Raw genomic sequence first — 22,647 nt, forward strand, 5'->3', positions numbered from 1 at the left:
ATATATCCATATATTGAAGATAATTTCTTCCATTATGTACTCATTATGCAAGCTCTCCTCTTTAAGAGTTATAATATCATAGTATTTTTATATATATATATATTTTTTTATCATTAACAAATACATGTAAGAGCATTTTAAATGTTGTAGTTCATCAATATGGAGCCAATTTTAGATACTTTGGGTAGATTACTGGTAATAGTACTGCAGCTAATAATATGATAAGTGTATCATGTGTTTTTTACAATAATAATAATAATAATAATAATAATAATAATAATGATGATGCACTTTATTTATATAACACCTGTCACACAAATTGAATGACAAATTTAAAAAATAAAAAAATAAAATAGCAGTTAGAATATTAAAATATATTATTTTATGTAAAATCTTAAACTGGAAAGTAACTAAAGCTGTCATGTAAATGTAGTGGAGTAAAAAGTACAATATTTCCCTCTGAAATGTAGTACTACTAGTACAGTAGAGGTACAAAGTAGCATAAAATGCAAATACTCAAGTAGAGTACAAATAGGCTACCTCAAATTTGAGTAAATGTACTTTCAACCACTACTGAACATTGGTGATTGTGTACAGCGCGCGCGTGCACCGTTGAGCCGCGAACGAGCTTTAAAGAGCCCCGGCGCGAGCGCCTGAGCTTGTTGCGAGGGGCGATCGAATCGGGGCCGCGCGCGCAGGAAGGCTGATGATCATCACAGAGTCGTCACGTCACGGATCCGCAGCGACCGATAGAGAGATGCTGAGGTGACAGCAGGCAGAAGGAGAAAAGGGACGGTCACACTCAGACGTATTTCGCTCCTCTCTCTCTCTGCGCCTCCTCGTTCTGTTTTCCAAATCACCGACGCGGCCGCCGCCACCTCTTCCGATGGACGCTATGGGATTCCGCTCGATGTCGTCCCCGCCGCCTCCGAACGTAGAGGATTTTTTGTAACCACACCCGGCTGTTCTTCGGATCAAGGATTGGCAGCAAAGACCCGAGGTAAGAACCGAGAATCCTGAGGCCGTGCTATGCGTCGCCCCTCCGGTTTCGCCCCCCCTTCCCCTCCCCTCCCATTTCTTCCGTCCTCCTCTTTTGTCGCCTGCAGCTGCGCGCGTCGAGTTTGTTAACCCTGCATGTTGTCAGAGCTCATAACCTCCTCCACGCCAGGCGGGATGAAAGCTTGCGTGGCCTGCGGACGGCCAATGTGCGTGGACGCGCCTGAGTAAATCTGCTGTGGCAACCAACTCGCTATGCAACAGCAAAGCCAATGTGTCCGCTGCAGGGAGGATAGGTGGTTCACTCGTTTTGCAGACCAGCATGACAACCGGCTTAAACCAAATATACTGGGACATTGCTGCAGGTCGCTACCTGTCAAATCCCATTGAAAACAACTCAGCAGAGGTGTTTGTTGCTGCGTTAATCCATGTTTGAATGAAGGATTTGTCAAAGATATGGAAGTAATTGCAGAAATCTGGTGAAAAGCATCCTTAATAGTACAAGCCTGTACTGCTATACTTCCATGCCTCATCCTTCACAGTTTCTGCTGCCTGTATCAGTTGCATCCCTGCTGTGATTTGAGAGGAGCCAGAGTGTGGAGGGGCCTTCCCATGCTGGCTCCTCTCCAAGGCTTGTTCTGGACACACTGAGATGTCAGACCGAGCACAAAAAAATTCATCCGGCAACTGTCCCTTGTCCCGCCACTGAATCAGGACGTGCTCAGATTGAGCAGAAAATGCAGCAAACATTAGATTTCCAGTCAAGTTTCTGCTCGGTTAATTTCATTTGAGCCACATGTCATTGCACATGCATGCTTAGATGCGCTTGTCATGCATAGTTTCAGTGTTTATACTTGATCATCTGTCAACATAAAGACACTATTTGCTCAGTTAGATTAGATTACATTCAACTTTATTGTCTTTATTGAACAATCACAAGTACTTAACAGCGAGATGCAGTTGGCATCTAACCAGAAGTGCAATTTAGACATAAAGTGCAGATGTACAGGATATAAATTATTCTGAATAGCTTTCAAAGAGATAGATATAAACATGTGCAGTGATGCATTATGTTAAATAAAGTGATGTTGTGGTGAGTAAATAGTTTTAGTATTTCCAGGAGGAGCAGGAGGAGTATTCCTCCAGGGTGGGATCACTCATTTGACATTTCATGATGCTTTATGTCGCTATAAAGTTGCAGCTTCCAGCGGAGCAAAAGGGCAGAGGAGACGACAAGCTGCAGTCAGCAAATGAAAATGGCACTGCACCATCGTCGCCATGGAGATGCCGGGGTCAGGAAGCATGATTCATGATGAGACACAAGCCGGCTGTCATAGATTGGTTTAATTTTTAGGTCCAAAGTCCGCTCCTCCTCCTCCTCCTCCTCCTTGGCTGTTTGTCTTTTTTCTTCATTGAAGGTGATTTAGCATGGAGGAGGAGGAGGAGGAGGAGGAGGAAGAGGAGCAGAGCCTTGCCTCTCTGTGAGGTGTGAGATTAGTCACAGTGTGAAGCCAACCTGGCTTGTGCATAGGTGCGTGCACTTATGCAATGTGTGTACGAGCTTGTGTCGGAGAGGTGGCGTCAGCTGATTATATGCAGTCACTTAGTATCTTTTCTACTCTTCTGTCCCACGTTGGCTGTTTTGGAGGGATTGAAAAGGTAAAAGACGACTTATCCTCACTCTTTAACCCAAAAGAATAGGTGAGGTTGGGTAACAGAGACCTCCACGGACATCCATCCATCCTTCTATCCTGCCTCCAGATCTTTCTAAAGCAGCCAGAGAAGTTAAACGTGTAGTAAACAGCAGCCTACTTGCTTCGTCTCTCTCTCTCTCCACTGATCAATTTTTTAACAAATGACTTACTCATCCTTCTGTGCTCGGAGAGGATGTCTCGTGCGTGATAGCTCAGATGTAGAAAACGCTGGAACATGAGGTGACCTTGAAGTTCTGACACGGGACTCATCGCCGAGGTTATTTAATCACAGTGTTTACAGCCAGTTTAACATCACGTGAGGTTTCGTACAGCACGTTTCTTCTCCGTTATGACGGTGCGTTCCTTGTTTTTTTGGGTCGTCACCAATTAGCATAACATCAAGATTTCGACTGATGTTTTCACAAGACTACTCTCACTCAGTGTGAGGAAAAATATGACATTGAAATGTTTAGGTACAATTTATAGGCACAGTACTTGTACTTTACTTAAAAGTATTTACATTTTATGCTTGTTTATAGTGGTCCACTAAAGATTTTAGTTTTTACTGTACATACTGTACTTAACCTGTGATGATCTTTTTAAATGTGTTGCATTGTTACGGATTACCATATACAACATTAAAATACTGCTTACACAGTATTGTATCAGTAATAATAATCAAATATTATAAAATATAACACTCACAGGGGTCATTTTAGTGCGTAATGTGTGCTTTTACCTTTTATACTTAAAGTACATTTTGCTATTAATACTTTTGGACTTAAGTAAAATTATATGTAGGACTTTTACTTGTAATAAAGTATGTTTACAGTTTTGGTTTTGCTACTAATACATAATACTTCCTATACGACTGAAATTAAAGTCCCCTCACTAAGCATTTATAAGCAGTATGTAAAAATGTAATAAATAGTAAGGCTGGGCGATATGTACAAAATCAAGTATCACAATATTTTTGACCAAATACCTTGATATTGATATTGTGATAATATTGTAGGGACACAATGATATTTTTAATAAATAATCATCGGTAATGTGTATATAATGACTAAGTGGATAAAAATGAAAAATAGAACAGTCTGGTAAGAAAATTACATCACTTTACTGTAATGCAGCCTTTAAAACCAGGAAAAGACAACACTTATGACATATCACAATATTACGATATCTGGTCTCATATCACGATATCAATATAATATCAACATATGGCCCAGCCCTAATAAATGGATTATAACACACTTGTAAGCAGATATAGGGACATTTTAAGTGTTTACTGCACAACTTCTCCTATGAAAACATATTTAATATTATTATAACTCTGTTTTGCTATATTGTCATTCATAATCTGTTTGTGCATCAGGCTCCGCTTATAGGTGCCCACAGGAGGAGTTATAATTGTTGACTAATACATAAATAAAGACTTATATCTGCTAACAACTACAAGTAAAGTTTTGGCCAGTATGGCTGTACTCAGAAGTGATCAGAAGTTTGATTCAATTCGACTTTTATCCCCCCTATTTTCTCACTATTCATATATCTGTCTTGATCTAAGCCAAAAACAAAGTTGCTAAGGATTTTTTATATTAACATTTTTTTGATGTTTGTATTTGCATCTTTCTTAATGCTATACTGGTTAATAAAAGGCTTACTGCTCTTACAGTCTCATCTGAAACTTCATGAAAATAATCTGCATAGCACTTTTCTAAATAAGGCCTTAAATGGAGGAAAATGGGGAGTATAATTTGGGAATAAAACTCATATGGTATACCTATGAAACAGTTCAGTAAAGTGAACTTATGCAGATCATATTCTATATAAATAAATTAAAATTATATGAAAATATAATCTTAATCTTAGACAGTAACTCACAAAGGTCAAGACATACAGGATAGGTAGTGGTAATAAATAGTAACTAGATACAAAATGAATAAAGTTCAAAGGACATTACAGTACTAGTACTGTATGTCTTATGAATAAATCAATTATCCTGAGACATCTCGTCCAGTTGTGTCATCTGTTCAGCAGCACCGAGGCCACATTACTCCTGAGTCTTAACCCTGGGTCACATTTCATGGTCGTCATTTTGCCAGTTATCAAGTCTAACCACGCTTTGCCCTCTTCCATCTCCCAACCTCATCCTGGTGCACGATGGGATTGATTGCCTCCTTGATGTCGGGATCATGCCCTGTAACCAAATAGTGTTTTGAAGGCTTGTTGCATAACCGTGGATGCCTGCGCGCCGTGTGCAGAATGATGAATCGAAGTCGGCTTGCTTTGTGTGTTTGAAGCCAGACTAAAGGAAGTTGCCAGCATGTGCTCTCCAGAGGAATGCTTATCTATGACATGGATGTTGTATAATATAGCAGTATAGACACAGCTTTTCCAGGGGAAACTCCGTTTTCAGCCTTGTTGTAGAGACAACCTGCATTTCATGTGAAGGAAGCTAGTGCTACATTTATCAGTACCACTTTCTAATAAGTCATCCTTTATAAACTAATGGCTTTATTAATGGTCTATAAATACTTTACTTATGCTTAATAAAGCTGTAAATAAGAACAGCTTTTGGGTTGTCAGGTAGAAATACAGCAGGACACTTGTCTTTTTAGCTCTTTAATTCATTCGCCTTCTGGAGAATCTGCACCATCATTAATATATTAACAAATTATTACCATGTATAACTGCAGTGTGCAACCCACAAGTGTTAATTCATGTAATAGTAATCTATTATTACCCATTAGAGAGGATAAAAACACCTGCCAGAGTGATTACTCACAACCTAGCAATCCAAACATTGTTCGTGTTAACGGCTTATAACAGATCAATAAAGCACTGAGAAATGATTTATTAACATTAGTAAAGCCTTTTGTTACAGCTTATAAACCTTTAATAAGGGGCAACTCATCAGAAAGTGGCACCAATTTATCTTAAAGCATCAGATACATTTAAGGTCGAGGACAGTATTTGTCAAGTGGTGGGTCAAGAATCAGATCATTAGTATAACTGACTAATAACATCAGTGTATTTATACTCATAAATCTCATTTATTGTACAGTATGTTAGCAGACATGGTTTGATTTCAAAATAATGCTTTAAGATATGATAGTTTGTCCGTCATATTACGCTGCAATTTTTATAATCTGTGCAAAATTAAACAGCCTCGGTAGTATCTGATGAGACTCACAGTTCTCTATTTACTAGGCCTGCTCCTTGGTTGTCACACAAAAGAAAAACGGCAGGGAAAAATGATACTAAGATGAAGCCTTTTGTAATTTAAGACGCAAGACTTTTGCTTGCGACTTGGTGGGGTGAGTTTGTCTAGAAAGACAGCTGCTGGCAGCAGGTGTGGCAGCTGCAGCGATGGTCAAGTATCAGAGAGCCCCAGACATTAAGCCAAAGGTTTAACTACGTCTCTCAACTGGGGAGACTTTCAGACTTTCACATGGCCTGAAGTATATCCGACACTATGAAACCTCCTTGTTTACTGTCAGAGAACATCAACCCAAGAAGTGCAGATAAGCCTAAACCAGAATTCAACTGATTTCTTTAGTATTTATTCATCAGCTTCTAACAGTTTTGTGTCTCTCTTGGACTTCCGTAGGGTTCTCCATCAGACCCCAAATGCCCGGCCCAGTTTGAGGCTGTTGGTTGAGGGGGGAAGCAGTGAGGACAGCAGTCCTGGTCTTCAGACGGTATGAGCGGGGGAGCGGAGCAATCTGACATCCTAAGCGTGCTCTCCCTGGTCAAGGAGCGATGGAAAGTGGTAAGTGACACGTTATTCGGCGACAATAGGCAGTGTGTTTGTCCAGCCCTGTCACTGCCTGTCCCTAGCTTGCACTCTGTCCCACAAACAACAACTCTTTGTTCATCAAACAGTGCTTTTCCCCCCCGCCTATGAGTCCTTCTCCTTGTTTCTAAAGTGTCTCACCTGTGGCTTGGACAGTTTGGGGTCGTGTCTCACTGTACAGATAGTGCTGCTGCAGTATGTGAGATCCAAAAATAGCCCGTATAGCTATTTGTGGCAGTGCAGTGAGCTATAGGCAGCAGCAGTGTTCCCCCGAGGGCCCATGTCTCTCATTGCTGTGCCAGCCGGGGTGCCATGTGAGGCTGTTATTCCTAACTGGCAGCCTGGCACCACTTCCTCTCTTCTAAGGAGCTGAGTTACATAAGAATGCTGCAGCTAATCCCACGACTTTAGCTCCTAGTGCGACACAGGGCCTTGCGTGTGTGTGTGTGTGTGTGTGTGTGTGTGTGTGTGCATTAAGGACGGTGAAGGACACGTGGGAGCTTAGCGGAAATTAAAGCTTTGAGAGATGAGAGTGAAAAGGTGGATCTGTTCGGGGAAATTTGACAGATCAAAATAAAAGAAGAGAGTGTGCTGAAAAGTACAGGAACTATTCACGAGTGAGCTAATTATCTAGTCACGTTAACTCCTGTCATAAAAGAAAGTTTCATAAATAGACCTATCACAAAATAACTCTTGTATAAAGTGAAAAACTGCCTCCTTACTGCTAGTATGTTCAAATTGAACCTACAATACATATTTTAAATAAGTTGAATGCCCTCATTACTCATGCCCATTGAAGTACTATGAATCTCTTCCATTATGTCGTAAAGGAAACAATCAATTTGGAGCTTCTCATTTGAAATATCTGTATGAATAATACAGAGGTGATATATTAATTTGGCTTGTTGCAGTAGTCCTTCATTATTCAATATGTGCTATGTTTTGAACCAGTGCCTACAAGATCTTTTATCGATTTTCATCGACACACAAACTCTTTAACCCCTTACCACCCTAATCCTTCTTAGGAGAGCCTAAATGAAAACAGATTGACTGCTTTAAAAAAAGAAGAAGAAGAAAAGGCTTCCTGTGCACCAGAAAACTCAGCTCTGGATGAATTTAAAAAGTTGTTGTATTTATTAAAAATATTAAACTTTTAAACAGTTTTTGGTTTTTGTTGCTATGCAGCAAGATATTTGTTCATTTTTGATTCTCTTGCATTGCAATGATTTATAACACTGTTAGACAACCAGCCTATTTTGAAAGTATTTTTAAGGTGGTTCAGTTCAGTTATGCTCTTTGGCTTTCATTGTAGCTGAATTATTATCAGGAGAGGGTATTCTTTTTGAAAAAAGACTACAGTGACTGAAAAGATGAGAATCTATTAAATCAATCAAATCATATTACATGTTCATATTCATGTAACTTTTTATAGCGGTCTGTGAAAATGTGTAATAAAGGGCTAAAGATGGCGTTCCAGAGTTTTCCAGTGCATGCACACACACTCATACTGCAATCACTTGGAAGCACATGCTTTTAATTTGAATTTATCCCCTTATTGCCCACATTGTCATGGCGACAGTGATATCCCCATGGAGGAACGTCTGATTTTATATTAATATTGCTATAAGTCCTCATTGATACCTTGTTGTAAAGGTAAAGGAGAGAAAATAGAAATACTTAATACCAGAAAGACAGAAAGCATGCTCTCCTGCTGAAGTGTCTTTCATGTACATGTTGTGTACTTTTTCATATGAAGTTCTTACGCAGTGTTTCATGCTCTTCCTCCAGGTGAAGAAGATCGGGGGTGGCGGGTTTGGGGAGATCTACGAGGCGTTGGACCTGCTGACGCGGGTCAACGTGGCGCTGAAGGTGGAGTCGGCCCAGCAGCCAAAGCAGGTGCTCAAGATGGAGGTCGCCGTGCTCAAGAAGCTCCAGGGTGAGTCGAAATGGATTCAGTGGGTTCGGTTACATTTCTGGAATTGACCGATCCTCGTTGTCACGGTGACCTATTGAGTTGACCCAGAAGTGGATATTGTGTGTATTCTTGGCAGAAAAACAGATGCTTCAGAGAATTGAAACATGTTCTTTTAGTAATTTCTCCTGAAATGATGAGAATAAAAATAGGCAAAGAAGAAGACCAATCCAGGAAATGTCATGTCAGAAGAAAATGCAGGGATAGCCTGTGTGCAGCGACAGTGGGGTGGAATTATCTCTCCCTCTGAGACCAGATATAGATCATCTGACTCATCTGAAAACACAATTTGACCCAGGGTTCTTCTCAGTTTGCTTCAGTCTCTGCGGTGCAAAGCACACTGTCATTCTGGATGCACAAGATGTAAATTCCAGTCATTTATCTGTGCTTCATTCTTGTTTTCCTGCCTAAAGTGTTTGGGGTTTTAATGTAAAAAGCTTCAAATGGCAGTAAAAGAAGTGACAAAGTGCTCATGCAAGAGGAAGTATATGATTGAAAGCCTGGGACGCTCCCAACTCCCAACAAGAGAGCTCCTTCAGGCGAGCATATAGTTTTACCCCTTTCTCTCTTTTGTTAACCATGTCTCTTCCTTGTCCTCTTCCTTCCTGCCTTTTAACCACTGTGCCCTTTTTTTCTTTCTCCCCTCTGAGAGGAAAATCAATGGGCTGGGATCATGTTTGCTGTCTAATGGCTGCGACCTTAGGCATCACGGTTCTGTTGCTTCCTCAGGGAACCATAATGTAACTTGAGATAGGCTGAACTCCAGCCCCCCCAAACATTGCTGACCCGCCCAGCTGTAAAGAGTAAACATCGACCCACAGCCTCATAAGAACGCTAATGGGTCATATCAGGCTAATAATAGCTTGTTGTGTTTTTCATTTGGATTCTTTCATTGGATTATTTTGATTTGTTGCACCCTTAGATAAGAATTTGGTGAAAACAGGCAATCAAAAAAGTAGTGTTTTAACATGGAGGTTTTGTTAGTGTTTGCATGCACTGTGTGCTGAAGGGCTTTGGGGTGTGGTCAAGCTGCCAGTGCAGCAATGTCCTTTGAGACCAGAATACACGCACTCACTCACACACACGCAAGCACAAACACACAACTCATTCATGCACATGTGTAGTCCCCGGTGTTGTGCGCTATAGCCTATACGTTTAGCAGGATGGTCATACGGGGAGGCTGGTGATGGGAGCCGTAGCGACTGGAGAGGGAAGGACACAGAAATATGGAAACATCATTATGATTCACGCAGCATGCCGCATCTTATGATGTAATTATGCAGCTGATGTCAAGCGGCTGTGAGGTGACCTCATCTTCTGCCCTGAAACTATTCTGAAAAACTCTTGTCTTCCTTTATTTTTTTAGGTAAGGACCACGTGTGTCGCTTTGTGGGATGTGGCCGCAACGACCGTTTTAACTACGTGGTGATGGAGCTTCAGGTTGGTCTTCATCTTGGGCTTCAGGCACCGAATACATCACAAGCAAAGCAAGCTTAGTGTAACAGATCAAACCAGAGCTGAAACAATTAGCTGATTATCTGTCACTATCAAATTGACAGATAATTAATTGTCAGCAGTTTTGAGATTTTTGTAATTGTTTAAGAACTTAATTAAGAACTTAATTAAGTTTGGTCTGTACCAGCCTCTATCATGATGATTTCCTGCCTCTCTCAGTTTTTAATGATTGGAAATGGAATATATTTGGGTTTTAGACTTAATTATACAAAACAAGCAATTTAAAAACATCACTTAAGGCTCTGAAAAATTGATATTTTATGAATGAAATGATTAATTAGCAAATGAATCAACAGATTAAAGAGAGGCTGTAACATTTAAATTAAGTCATGAAATATTCCTCCTCCTACAAATGAAAAGTTCAATTCACAAGCAGCAAAACACATCCTTGCACAATTCTATACATTCAAGGGTTTTTGCCACTGCAGCCTTACTTGGTCTGGTATGACCAGTAGCTTATGGTTGCTAATGTTAGCCAACTTTAGATAAAGACTACTCAAATGTCACTCGTTGTCAAAGTAGCTGCTGTTCAGCCAAAGTTACACAGTCTTACTTTAAAGCAGTCCTGCGTCAAACCATCTTCAGTCATTGCTCTGAACTGGACTCGACTTTGGATTGTCAACAGATTGTCTTATGTTATTCTTGTCTAGAAGTAAGTTACAAGTACCAAGCCATCGGTTATTGTAATGTTAAATAAATCATTTATAAAACTCTAGAAATTCTGCTGCATGTAAATAACGTAGCTACTAACATACATACACTACATTAATCCAGCTGTATGGGTTAATGAACACTACATATTTGACCTGGTTCACACTAGCTAGTCTCCATATATATGAACCAGACTGTGTGGCAGAACACCAAGCAACAAAAAGTATTTATAGCTTCAATACTCTCAGTGTAGTGATTCAGGCAGCACTACTGCAGGCTGTTCACAAACTATATCCCCTACTGTGAACTACAGAGGCGTCAAATTAGTTTCAATCATTGCATCCAGAACATGAGGCTGTTAATACCGAAAATCATCAGCACAATTTTACAAATACATTCTCTGAATCTGATGATGAATGATAGTTTTGAAAGTGTGGTCTGCTTGTGATTTATACAGCCAGACCCACAGGAATGAAGATTTCCATGTACTGTGCTGACTCCTGACCTCACCATGGGTTTAATTATAGATGATCAGTGTAGCTGAATTTGTGTTTTTCCTCACTGTGGGCTTGTTTTCTATGTCCACTCAGCATATTTGTCCGTCACCACTGTCAAACATTTCAGTCAGTGTGACTGTTCATTAGTGATTTTATTTTTCATTTCAATAAAGATTTACTAGTCACTACGTGTTGCTGCCAAAAGAAGAACTTTTGGCAGTTTCTTTCTTTGCTAACCGATCTTGTATAATTCGCTCTTTCAGGGTCGTAATCTGGCAGACCTGAGGAGGAGTATGACCCGGGGAACCTTCAGCATCAGCACCACCCTGCGTCTGGGGCGCCAGATCCTGGAAGCCATAGAGAGCATCCATTCTGTCGGCTTCCTGCATCGTGACATCAAACCGGTGAGTCACAGGGAGCTGAGTGCAACAGGGGATATTTTGGTTCTAATTTAATTACCTAGCACTTATTTTCCTTCTATATATTCCAGGCACATGCGATTATTTCATTTCTGTTGTCTGGATAACATTTGTGACCCATGCACTTTTTGTCATTGGCTGCTAGTATTGTTGCTGATTCAGGGATTTTGTTTTTTTGACTGTGCACTTGCACTGTTGGCTCAATATGAGTGTCGGCCAAATACCTGAAATATGTTTGAATAAATATCTTCTGTCTTTTGAGCTGCTGTATTAGATGATATTCCACCATAGCAACACATGGGGATAAATGTATAAACATTTTATTTGCACCTACACCTTTACACCTAAATGATTTTATAATTTTTTGAACCGTTGCCTCCTTACCACCCCTCTCTCTCTGCTTCAGTCCAATTTCGCCATGGGTCGCTTCCCCAGCACCTGTCGAACCTGCTACATGCTTGACTTTGGTTTAGCTCGCCAGTTCACCAATTCATGCCAGGAGGTCCGAGCTGTGAGTGCCTTTATCTGTTTCTGAGTATATACTGAGCTTAAAGCTGCATTTATTAATATTTTTTATTCTTTGTCATGTGTAATGTAAAACCTCAGAGAATTATCACTTCACTCTGCTGCTCTCTCCAGAGTTTTTAAGTGTGTTTCAGCTCATTGTTTTGGTTTTACAGCCTGTAACTTTACTGTTTTGGTTTATTCCTGCTGCTCTTATCAGCCTAGCACCAAACAAGAGATAAACAAAGTTAGCAACTAGCTGCTGAAAATAGTGGAGCATTTAGTAACTAAAAAAACAGACATTTGCCTCAGAAGTTGGTGGAGACCAAAACAGAGATAAAAGTTGAACTGACATTTATCACATAGCATGAAACATGATGTTGCTCCGCATCTGAAGTTGTGTTCACAGCTAGTTTCTCTGCTCCTCTGGCCAAAAAAATAAGTGAATCAGATTTAATGTGATGAAGTCATGTTAGAGATGCTTATTAAGGGTTAGGATCAGATATGAGATGTAAACATATGTTAGTTCTTTTCATTTTGTGATTTTTTTCTCTTTTTTTTGGCTGAAAATCTGTGAATTCTGCAGAATATTTCAGACATTGTTTGTATTGAGCCATAAACATGTTAGATTACATCTGTGTTTGCATTTAATGGCTGTATCCGTCTTTGTTTGTCAGCCCCGTCCAGTGGCAGGGTTCAGGGGAACGGTCCGCTATGCATCTGTCAATGCACACAAGAATAAGGTCAGTATCTATCTACCCTCTGCTAGAGCTCTTGTGTAATAAGTGATGCTGCCCCACACGTGTCTATTCATGTGCTATATTCAACTTTACTCCATTTTGTCATAATTTGTCACCACTGTCTCCTGTCGATCAAATATTATTACTCAATGTAAACTCAAGCCTGGTGTAATTCTACAGGAGATGGGTCGTCATGATGATTTATGGTCCCTCTTCTACATGCTGGTGGAGTTTCTGGTTGGTCAGTTGCCTTGGAGGAAGATCAAGGATAAAGTAAGGAATACCTATAAATTGTCCCTCCTGGAATCTAAACTGTAAGTGATGAGAAATTATAGGTGTGTGTGTGTGTTTGTTTATTCCTAGGAACATGTGGGGAAGCTGAAGGACACTTATGACCATCGTTTGATGCTCAAACACTTGCCGGCAGAGTTTGGTGTGTTCTTGGAACACATATCCACTCTTGACTACTTCACCAAGCCTGACTACCAGGTGACCCAGGCATCTGATATGGGTTTAATAACAGAACTAGTTTGTCTTTAAGTGAAGTGTGGAGTGCATGATCTAGAAAGTTGTATTCTAGTTGCTGCGAGCAACCCAAAATATTTTGTCTACTCTGAATCTTGCTATATATATATATATTTTTGTGTTTTTCCAGCTGTTGATGTCAGTGTTTGACAACAGCATGAAAACCTATAATGTAGTGGAGAACGACCCTTATGACTGGGAGCGGACCGGCACAGATGGCACCCTGACGATCAGTGCTAGTGCCACGACACCCCAGCATCACACCCGCCTCACCCCAGCACACATGGGGTATGTTTGATCCAATTACTACACCTTTAGTAGAGTTATTTCATAAGGGTTTTAATCAACCAAGAGTTTTTTATAGTTCACATATAAGGAAAGACTAGACATCATACTGTAAGTTAACCTCAACCATCAAATGAATGTGTACCTTTTGTTGTCCCAGAATGGCGAACGCCTCCTTGATCCCCGGTGACTTAATGAGGGAGAACACAGATGAGGTCCTGCAGGACGAGCAGCTCAGTGACGCTGAGAACAACCCTGCTCCCGAGCGCCTGATGGGCTCTCCCATCCACCCGCACCGCAACCAGGAGGCTGACGTCTGGGAGGAGCTGGACCGCAACCGTAACCGCATCAGGACAGCAGTCTGGAAGGTAGATTACATACGAACACGCAAAGTATAGTTTCTGTACATGTGATACGGGAGTTACATGAGAATTTATACCCCAGTTGAAATTTACCTGATTCTTTAACCAGTTGCTTACAAAAACTTAACTGACTGGTTCCCACAGGCAGCGACAGAAGAGGAGCACAGCAACAATCAGGGCAACCAAGGACATCAAAGCCCTTATGCTGGACCAAGCCTGGGTTCCCCAGTCAAACCACACCCTGATGTGGTGGCTTCAGACCGTGACGGCCCCCTGCTGAGAAAGCTCCGCAACATCCACAGCTTTGAGCTGGAGAGGAGGCTTGGCCTGGAGTCCAAGCCCAGTCCAGAACGCTTCCTGGAGGCCTGGTAGGTCTATCTAGTGGCCCATCACCATTATTTGCTACAAAAGTAGACTGCAATTTAACCAGTTTTAGATCAACTACTTTATTAATTTTATCATCAGTTTCTTTACTTTTTTAAAAAGAATTCTGAATTTTCGTCAGGATAGAGTAGAGACTTCATTGTTTGTTTGTCTTGTGTCTGTTCAGCTCAGCGAAGCAGCAGCCTGGCACCCAGCAACAGGAGAAGGCTGACGGGGCTTCAATCATCCCAGTAACTCAGGGTCAGGCTTTACCTGCTGGAGAGCGTCCTGAGAGGGTCTGGCACTATGATGAGGAGTTTCTATCTGGTGGTGGGTCTCCTAAACCAGCATCCCCTCGATCTATAGAGCATGGAGAGGGGGCAGCCAGTAGTGGGGGCTTTGTGGCCCTCAATCTTAGCTCTGGGAGGCAGGACATTGACTCAAGGGAGTGGGTAATGGTGGAGCGGCCCGGTGGCTCTCCAGGAGCCAAGGTTACCACCAGCCCCTCAGAGGAGGATGAGGATGAGCCAGAGGTGCTCCAGCCAGGGGAACAGTCTCCTGGATGGGAAAAGGGCAGCCCAGGCCCTTGCCCTGGCATAGCTAAACAAGAAAGCCTGGCTTCCTCCAAGGGAAGTGCAAAAGCGGACAAGTTGGAACTTAGTGTGGGCCCTGCAGGGGCTCTGCCCCCCGTCACTCCAACTAGCCCGGCTGAAGCTCTAGCCGAGGGAGTTCTCACTCAGGTAAGCACTTTCATTTGATGGCCATCTCACAACATGACATACATGATACTGACTGTAGTCAGCATTTTACAAAGCTAAAAAGCTGCACAGAGTCAGAGTTCTAGCTATAGAACTTCAATGCTAATATCATACAACGATCAGAGTTCCACCAGCTGCATCTTGCTGTAGTGTGAAGCTAAATGTTACTGCTTTATGTTTGGTGGCTTCTTTGCTTGTGTATATTTGTTAGAAAAAAATATGACACAAATGCAGAGCTTTTATCAGATCACAGCATGGGGGGAAAGAGAGCTTATTGCTTTGAATTGGACTTTGATTTGCATTATATATCATGTATAATTTTATCTTATTTGCAGACATTTTCAGTATGTTTGGTTGTTTTTATGTTCTTTGTAAATGACATGATTTATTTCCAAAATATACTTTGGTATGTTCAGTTTAAATAACTTTTTTGCTCCTTTGCTATTCATAACCTTCAACCAGCCCACTTCCAAAATCCTGCTCAACCCATGAGTCCAATATAAACAGATTTCACTCAAGCTGTAGAGTCGTACTTTTCACTACAAGAGGAATGAATGCTGACTGTCCCCTCACTCCTACAACCACAACTACTACCTCCAAATTCAAAATGTACACTGCCTTCCGATAAACTACCTACCTCTCTTCCTTCCCTAGCCTAAAACAATCCCCAACCCCATATTTTTGATCCCTCCGAGACTTTACCTGTTCAAAAAAACTCTACGTCGTACTCCCCACGGGTGCAACCTGCTTGTCCTGCCTCATAGCACTTCCACCATACTTCCTCCATCTTCTCACTCCCTCACCAATCTCACGACCCCTCCTTTTTCCACCTCCCACTTCTCTCCTTCCCCTCTCTTAGCTTCCCACCTCTCCTCCATCCCTGCCTGAGGAAGTTGCGGCCCGGACATCCAGTCCCATCCCTCTGCGCTCTCCCAGCCCTCACACCCTCCTGACCACCTTGTCGGACCCGCTGCACCTGCGCCACCCGCCGGGCTTGAGGCGCAGCCAGTCTGCTGACCATCAGCAACAGGAACGCCCGTCCTCTTCCTCATCCTGCCACGCTTCCTTACCACTACCACCAAACCCTGCCCCCGGCACCCGCTCGCCCAGTCGCAGGAAACTGCCGGCCATCCCGGCGGGTGCTGCCAACACCAAGTTTCCCTCTGTCATACGCATCACCCGTGCCCAGCTTCAGCAGGTGATGAGCCCATCACAATACTGTAAAAACAGACCTCCATTCAGCTTCCTCCCGCTTACATCAGTAGCAATACACGGGCTGTCAACATTTTTGTTCTTTGTTTTTCTTTTTTTTTTTTGTTTAAGTTGCTTGTTTTGGCTTCTTTGTTTAGTTGGCTTGGTTATTGTGTTGTTGTCAGGCAGCTCTCTCCAGAAACCATGAAGGGCATTGTGCAGGCCAGACAGAGCATGGGTCAAATGTGTCCTTGTGTCTGGACATGTGTTCTTGTGATCTGAATAGGGATGTGTGTCTGATTGTGGCATGTGTGTTTGGAATGTCGAGTCATGACTACAGGTTGCATGGTCTCTTTTGTTTCAGATCGTCTTTGTCCTCTCTATCTTTCTCTTTCTCTCTCTCTCCCTGTATTTGTTCCTCACCCTCTCTTCGCTGAAGCCCCCTGCGAAGTTGCGTGAACGTTTCCTGTTCTACTTGCTGGTTTAGTACTCACAGCTTGACTGACACTGCCATAGCACTTGTGTGTTTCGGTCTGATAATGGTAGCTATGGTATTGCATGCTGTTGCCAAACTAATCACCATTTATTACCCCATATTTTAAAATTCTTCTCCTTTCACACATCTGCATCAGGCTCTTGCTACAGAACTACAGCACAACTCGACATGTTGTAGTCTATCAGCAACAGGCCTTTGACAATTAGAATATTATTCCAATTTATAGTGAGGCTTATTTCTATAATAACACCAGTGTGTTTTTTTTGTTCCCTCTCATGTCTGCACCTCCCCCTCCCCTCCAGTTGACAGCTCAGCGTCCCTCTGGGCTGTCCTCCCAGTCAGGATCAGACAGTGCTCCACAGTGCCTCCTGGTGGAGAGGCGTGGTGAAGCTGAAGATGAGGCTCAGCAAGTCCAGGAGCACACAGCGGACATCAGTTCCCCCCAGGACCGTGTGCCCACCCATCCTGGGACACCCACAGACCCTTTGGCTGAGACGCTGATCAATGGAGACAGCCACACCAAAGCTCAAAGTCCTGTGCCAAGCCGTGTGTCTTCCCCACGCTCTCCCCGTTCACCGCACTCACCTCCTCCACGCTCGCCTTCCTCTCCACACTCTCCTCGTTCCCCCCACTGCCCTGTGTTTGCCAATGGCCACCTCTCACCCCCTGTTAATGGCCACAGGGATTTAAATAATGGAGCTTTTCCGAAGTTCAAAGACCCTGAGAATGATTCTGGCCCCATGCCCTGTGTCACAGAGCCTCAGCTAAGGTGGGAGGAAAGTGGAAAAGTTAATATGGCCCCAGCTTCCTCCTCCCCTGCTGCCCCCCGTAAGGACCCCAGCCGCAGGCATAGTCGTATCCCCGTGCTCGAGCCCTCCAGCCTGCTGGAGCTCCCCCCTCCAGGGTCCGCCAAGGAGAAACTCCTGCAGAAGAAAGCCAGCCATCAGGGCCCGGTCCCCTCTCCCACTGCTTCGCCATCCCTTTCTGATAGACGTGGCCACGTGGTGGCGTCCCTAGCTAGGGACCCCTTATCCTCCACCTCAGACCGCTCTCAGGATGAGGACTCTCTTATGGGCTCCCGTTCTGACCGCCAGGGAGACGACGCTCCTTCCCTCTCCTCCTCCTCCAGCCCCCTGTCCCGCAAGAGCAGGATCCCACGTCCCGTTCATCCAACCTCTTCTGCTGAGCAGCTGGCTTCACAATTTCTGCCGCGCCCGCCCCCAGGAAAGCCACCTTGCCGCCCCACAATGGAGGGCAGGTAACTTGTTGATCTGCATTCTTCCTTTGATTATTGCTCTTAAACCATTTATTGTGAGTGAAATAACAGAAAGAGTATGAAGAATATTTAAAAAAACATAAGAAAAAGATATAACGCTTTAAATGTCACCTTGTTGATTTGCTCTTGTGATTAAAGGAATAGTTGAATGTAGGAAATAAGCTTATTTGCTTTCATGCAGATAGTGAGATGAGAAGATCAATACTAATCGAATGTCTAAGAGTTGTATCAATCTTATCTAACTCTCGGCAAGAAAGCAAATAAATCACCTGAGTTGCTTGGGAATATATGACTTTGCTTTTATTCATAACCTGCCCTGCTTTTTGTATCTATTTAGGCTTAGGCGTTACCGCATCCGAGCTGGCAGCACCAGTGACTCAGACCTCTTGACATGCCTTGCTCAGCTGATGCATGGTTCCCGTGGCTCCCCCCTTCACCACCGCTCCTCCACTCAGCACAGCTCCAGGATGGGCATCTGCAGCCTGAACAGCTCTCCGCACCACCACCGCAGCTCTAGCGCCTCCCCGCGCAGCTCCTCCTCCCTGCAGCGCTCCGTCAGCTCCTCGCCCTCCCGCCATGAGCACCGTGGCAGCGGGGGAGGGGGCTGCCTGGGCCGCAGCCGTTCGCCTCCCAGCTTCTCTGGCTCGCCTCCTCCCCGCCGCTTCTACTCCTACCACCAGGAGACTTGCTGCAGCCGCCAGGCTCGCACGAGCCCCTTCCACCTGACCAGGGGAAAAGGCTGCAGTCGAGAGGGGAAGTGCTCCAGCAAGCTGAGCAGATAGTTGCTGCCACAGCAGAAGATGGGAAGACTCCAATCAGGATAGAGTAGACAACAGTGTAGATGAAAGCCTGAGTCTTCCTGTTTGAGTATAATTAGACAACAAAATTCTTATTTCCCTTTTTTTGCTGTCAGTCTGAACCTTACACATGTCTTGCCGCTTCCCTCCGCTCTCATCACTCCTATTGCACACAGGGTTTGTCATTCATTTATGTGCCCAGCTTTATGATAACTTATCAGACAAGGGATGTTGACATGTCAGGGTCCTCATTTTATGTATAGCATAGTGTAGCTGCAAAATTAAAACAGATTTTCCCAATGCAGGGAATATTACATAAATCAATAGTTGGGCCTGTGGGCACATTAATAAATCAGCTTCCTGTTTATTCATCTTTGCTCCATCCTGCACCACAATTTATAGTAACTTATTTATCCCCAGTATTAATGCACTTGGATTATACTGATGAAATATCAGTGTATATGATTACAGCTTAATTAAATATTGGCCTGGGGTTGACTCAGTTATCTCCTCTGCGTTTGGAGATTGCAGGCAGGGTATATAATATTTACTTTATGCTATATGTGAATGCATAAAGCCAGACTTTGTGTACAGTTGTATTTATTGAGATATTTATTTTGATGCATAGTGTTGCTTACGACTCCTACCCTCTTCTGTGTGATAGTGGATGTGTGGTTTAGTGTCGCTCACATTAATTTTAAATGTTTAATTGAAGTGATTACTCCAAAGTGACCCTTTATACAATCAATCATGTAAAGTGCGTGAGGACACACACCTTTTTGTGCCTACTGTGTTGCTAAGAGGGAAGTTAATTGTCACTCTGAATGAGAGAATTAAAGGTCAGACTCGTGAAACTACTTTTGAGATGTGTTTTAGAGCTCAAGGCATTAATGGAACATGCATTTCCAGTAGTTGTAGTTGTAGTAGCAGTAGTAAGCTTAAACAACACAAGGTACATTACTGACGAGTAATGTTCAGACACAGACGTTTGTCTCAGCGTGTGCCTTGGCACTTTGGGCAGCTTGAGGATTTACTCTGGTGTGTTTGTAATTAGAAAATAAGGAGCCAAAAAAAACAGACTTGTGCCAGCCGTTATAGGACAACCCTTTTCACCAGTATTCTCTTATGTAGAAAAGGTAGCAACACAAATGTTTGGAAATCAAACACAATTTGAGCAACAGTTTACTTTATGAGAGAGTAGCTATTATTTGTAGTGACGAAAGGAAATATTTCATGTGAAACCCACTTTAGCTGTCCTGTATATATACCAGGTCAGTATTTCAGATAAAACTTTGAACAAATGTGAATTTCAGACCTCAAAAAACATTTATTCAAATGTTAATGAAAATTGAGGCCATATGTACATATATATTTCCTCCTGTCCTGTTCCTCCTGCGCCGGAGAATGTCTTTTTATATAATGACATAAAGTATGTTTGTGCACAAGGCGAAAGAATCAGCGTGTTGTTTGAGTTTAATTTAGTCAGGATTCCTCACTGAAACTCTCCTCCACAACCTTGTCCCACTCCTCTCCTTGTAAGATACTGTAAAATAACTCCAGCTTACTTCCAACGCTACTTCTTGCATGCTCAACAGAGAAAAGGGGAAAAAAAAAAAAAAATCAGAATCAACTACTGAGTAAAAAAGCTTCATACCACTTCCCATCACACCGCATCTATCTTGTGAAGATTTTAACACAGCAGTAACTTCATTACCTGCTGGGTGAGCAATTTTAATTTCTGTGAAGCTGTATATTTTCTCTGACCTATGACACTATTCCTCTTCTCGCCTAATGTTTGACACTAGTTTTCTGCGCTTCCTGCACTGACTCGGGATGATTGTGTTGCTGGAAAATGATGGACTGTATTTTTATCAGTGCAAATAGCTGACGTGGTGCACAAAAGAATTACCTAAAAACTACAAAAGAGATTAGACGACACATAGGGTGTAAGATTGATGGCAGTCATAGCCATTATAAGATATGGCTGCACATAGAGAATAATAATAAAAAAAATCACATTGCCAAATATCTTGATGAATTTTGCAGATGTGGTTTGAACTGGGATACATGAGAGTGTATAGAGACTGAATGGGCACACTGCTTTGTAGATATAAAATGTGCTGGTTCGTTTTGACTCATGCAGATGTTGCAGGTACCTACGCTAGTCTCACAGAGCAGCTATGATGACTCATCCTGAAGGCAGACAGTGTTCAGTCAGTCAGCCGCCTTAATGTCTCTTCTCTGCCCCTCTGTGCATAGCGAGGGATGACTGAGCCTTGTCTGTGTTGGAGATCATTCCACTGTTAGGCCAAGCCAAGCCTTCCATCACTTTATCTCTTGTCTGTATATGGCATGTGCTACCATGCCTGTCAGCGTGGTCTCTATATCACCGCTGAAATCAGTGCTGTCAGACTGATACTCGTGTGCTTAAAAAGCTATGCTTATACCGGAGAGAGCTCCCTGTTTGTCTGTGAGAATGCGTGGACCACTATCGATTGAAAGTGAACAATTTCAGTGTGCAGTATTCAAAAGTGTTTTTGTTAGTATGCTCTCATAACAGCGGCGTGTAATTTCTACATGTCTCCAGCAATCAATCTTTGAATTCTCCCTTTGCCAAATCTCAAATTTCAGGCTCACAACTTTTAAGGCATTGCAGCTCAGCAAGTTCAGAATGCATTTGTGCAGACTTTTACTATATACCTGTAAAATATTCAAATGAATTATTTAAAAAAAAAAAATCATTATTGTAAACCATAACTTATATGCTAACAAGCTTCAGTGAAAGGGAGGAACAGACACTAAACAGTGCTGCTCGTTTTAAAAGATAATCAGATTTCTCATGTTTTTTTTTCAATTATTATTGCACATAAGTGGTGTGTAGTTGTAGTACTAGTGTGACCTACCAGATGAGATTTTCTTTGTCACTTTTCTGAGTGGCCTGCTGATAGAAAAGTGTCATATTTATAGTAGCTTGCTGGTATTTGTGGTTACAGATACCCATAGGCCAACAGAACAAACCCAGCTATATCTTTTATTTAAGTGAGATGGAAACTAATGAAAGCTTTGGTGTGCACTGGTACACTTCTCATGTCATAACATTGGATTACTTGTTTTATAACTTATAAATACTTGACAGATATTATTTATTGTGACATATGCTTATTTGCCCATCCGTCATTTTTACTTCAATTGTTGGGATTTTTTAATGGTTGATATTTTTTTGTGTTGTAATGTATCTCATGGTTTTGAAATGTAACTGTACAGTCTCCAGAAGAATGTAACAAGTGGGAGTTTTGCATTGTATATAACTGTAATTATTTATGTTTATTCTATCATTTGTATCATATCAATGCCTTGTACAGTGTTTTTTTTCTTTTTGTTTTAAAATTATTTTGTATTTTATTTTTATAAACTGGTTATAAATAAAATACTCATTCAGCATGCAGACAGAAATGTTGTGAACAGTTTCTTCTTTTAATCGTTCTGAAGTGTTGCTGGCGAGGCGCACAAAATTATAACACATCTGCATATTTTTATTAATTATTGAACTATTGGTCAGCTTTTTAAAAAAGCATCTTTATTTTAAAAAATTATAAGTCATAGATTTTACAAAAAGTAGGGGAATTAAATATTAGAATGAGAGTAAAGAATATAATAAACACAATACTACAAAAGAGGGGAAAAAAAAGTAAAAAGTTTTAAGCACATAAATTAAAACAATCAAATGCTACAGAGACTTATGTGGTGTTTAGCAGAAGGATTTCAATGTCTCAGACTTGCTTCATGCTTCAGACACAATTTTTT

At 42.0% G+C, this 22,647-nt stretch overlaps 1 protein-coding gene across 2 annotated transcripts; it reads left to right on the forward strand.

Annotated features, from left to right (window-relative positions):
• Nucleotides 1-685: 685 nt before the first annotated feature.
• On the forward strand, nt 686-22,274 carry ttbk2a (tau tubulin kinase 2a). 2 transcript variants are annotated; one of them, XM_042389074.1, is made up of 16 exons: nt 686-1,000; nt 6,307-6,468; nt 8,281-8,428; nt 9,831-9,904; nt 11,391-11,531; nt 11,953-12,057; nt 12,728-12,793; nt 12,971-13,063; nt 13,154-13,279; nt 13,446-13,603; nt 13,761-13,968; nt 14,107-14,330; nt 14,513-15,065; nt 15,943-16,281; nt 17,073-18,028; nt 18,384-22,274. In XM_042389074.1, exons 2-16 carry the CDS (start codon nt 6,400-6,402, stop codon nt 18,826-18,828), a joined length of 3,705 nt encoding a protein of 1,234 aa, XP_042245008.1. In that variant the 5' UTR covers nt 686-1,000; nt 6,307-6,399; the 3' UTR covers nt 18,829-22,274. The 2 variants fall into 2 exon arrangements, with proteins under 2 accessions (XP_042245008.1, XP_042245009.1); XM_042389075.1 differs by lacking the exon at nt 15,943-16,281.
• Nucleotides 22,275-22,647: the final 373 nt, after the last annotated feature.

Source organism: Thunnus maccoyii, chromosome 16, assembly GCF_910596095.1.
Source record: "Thunnus maccoyii chromosome 16, fThuMac1.1, whole genome shotgun sequence".
NCBI classification, from domain to species: Eukaryota; Metazoa; Chordata; class Actinopteri; order Scombriformes; family Scombridae; genus Thunnus; species Thunnus maccoyii.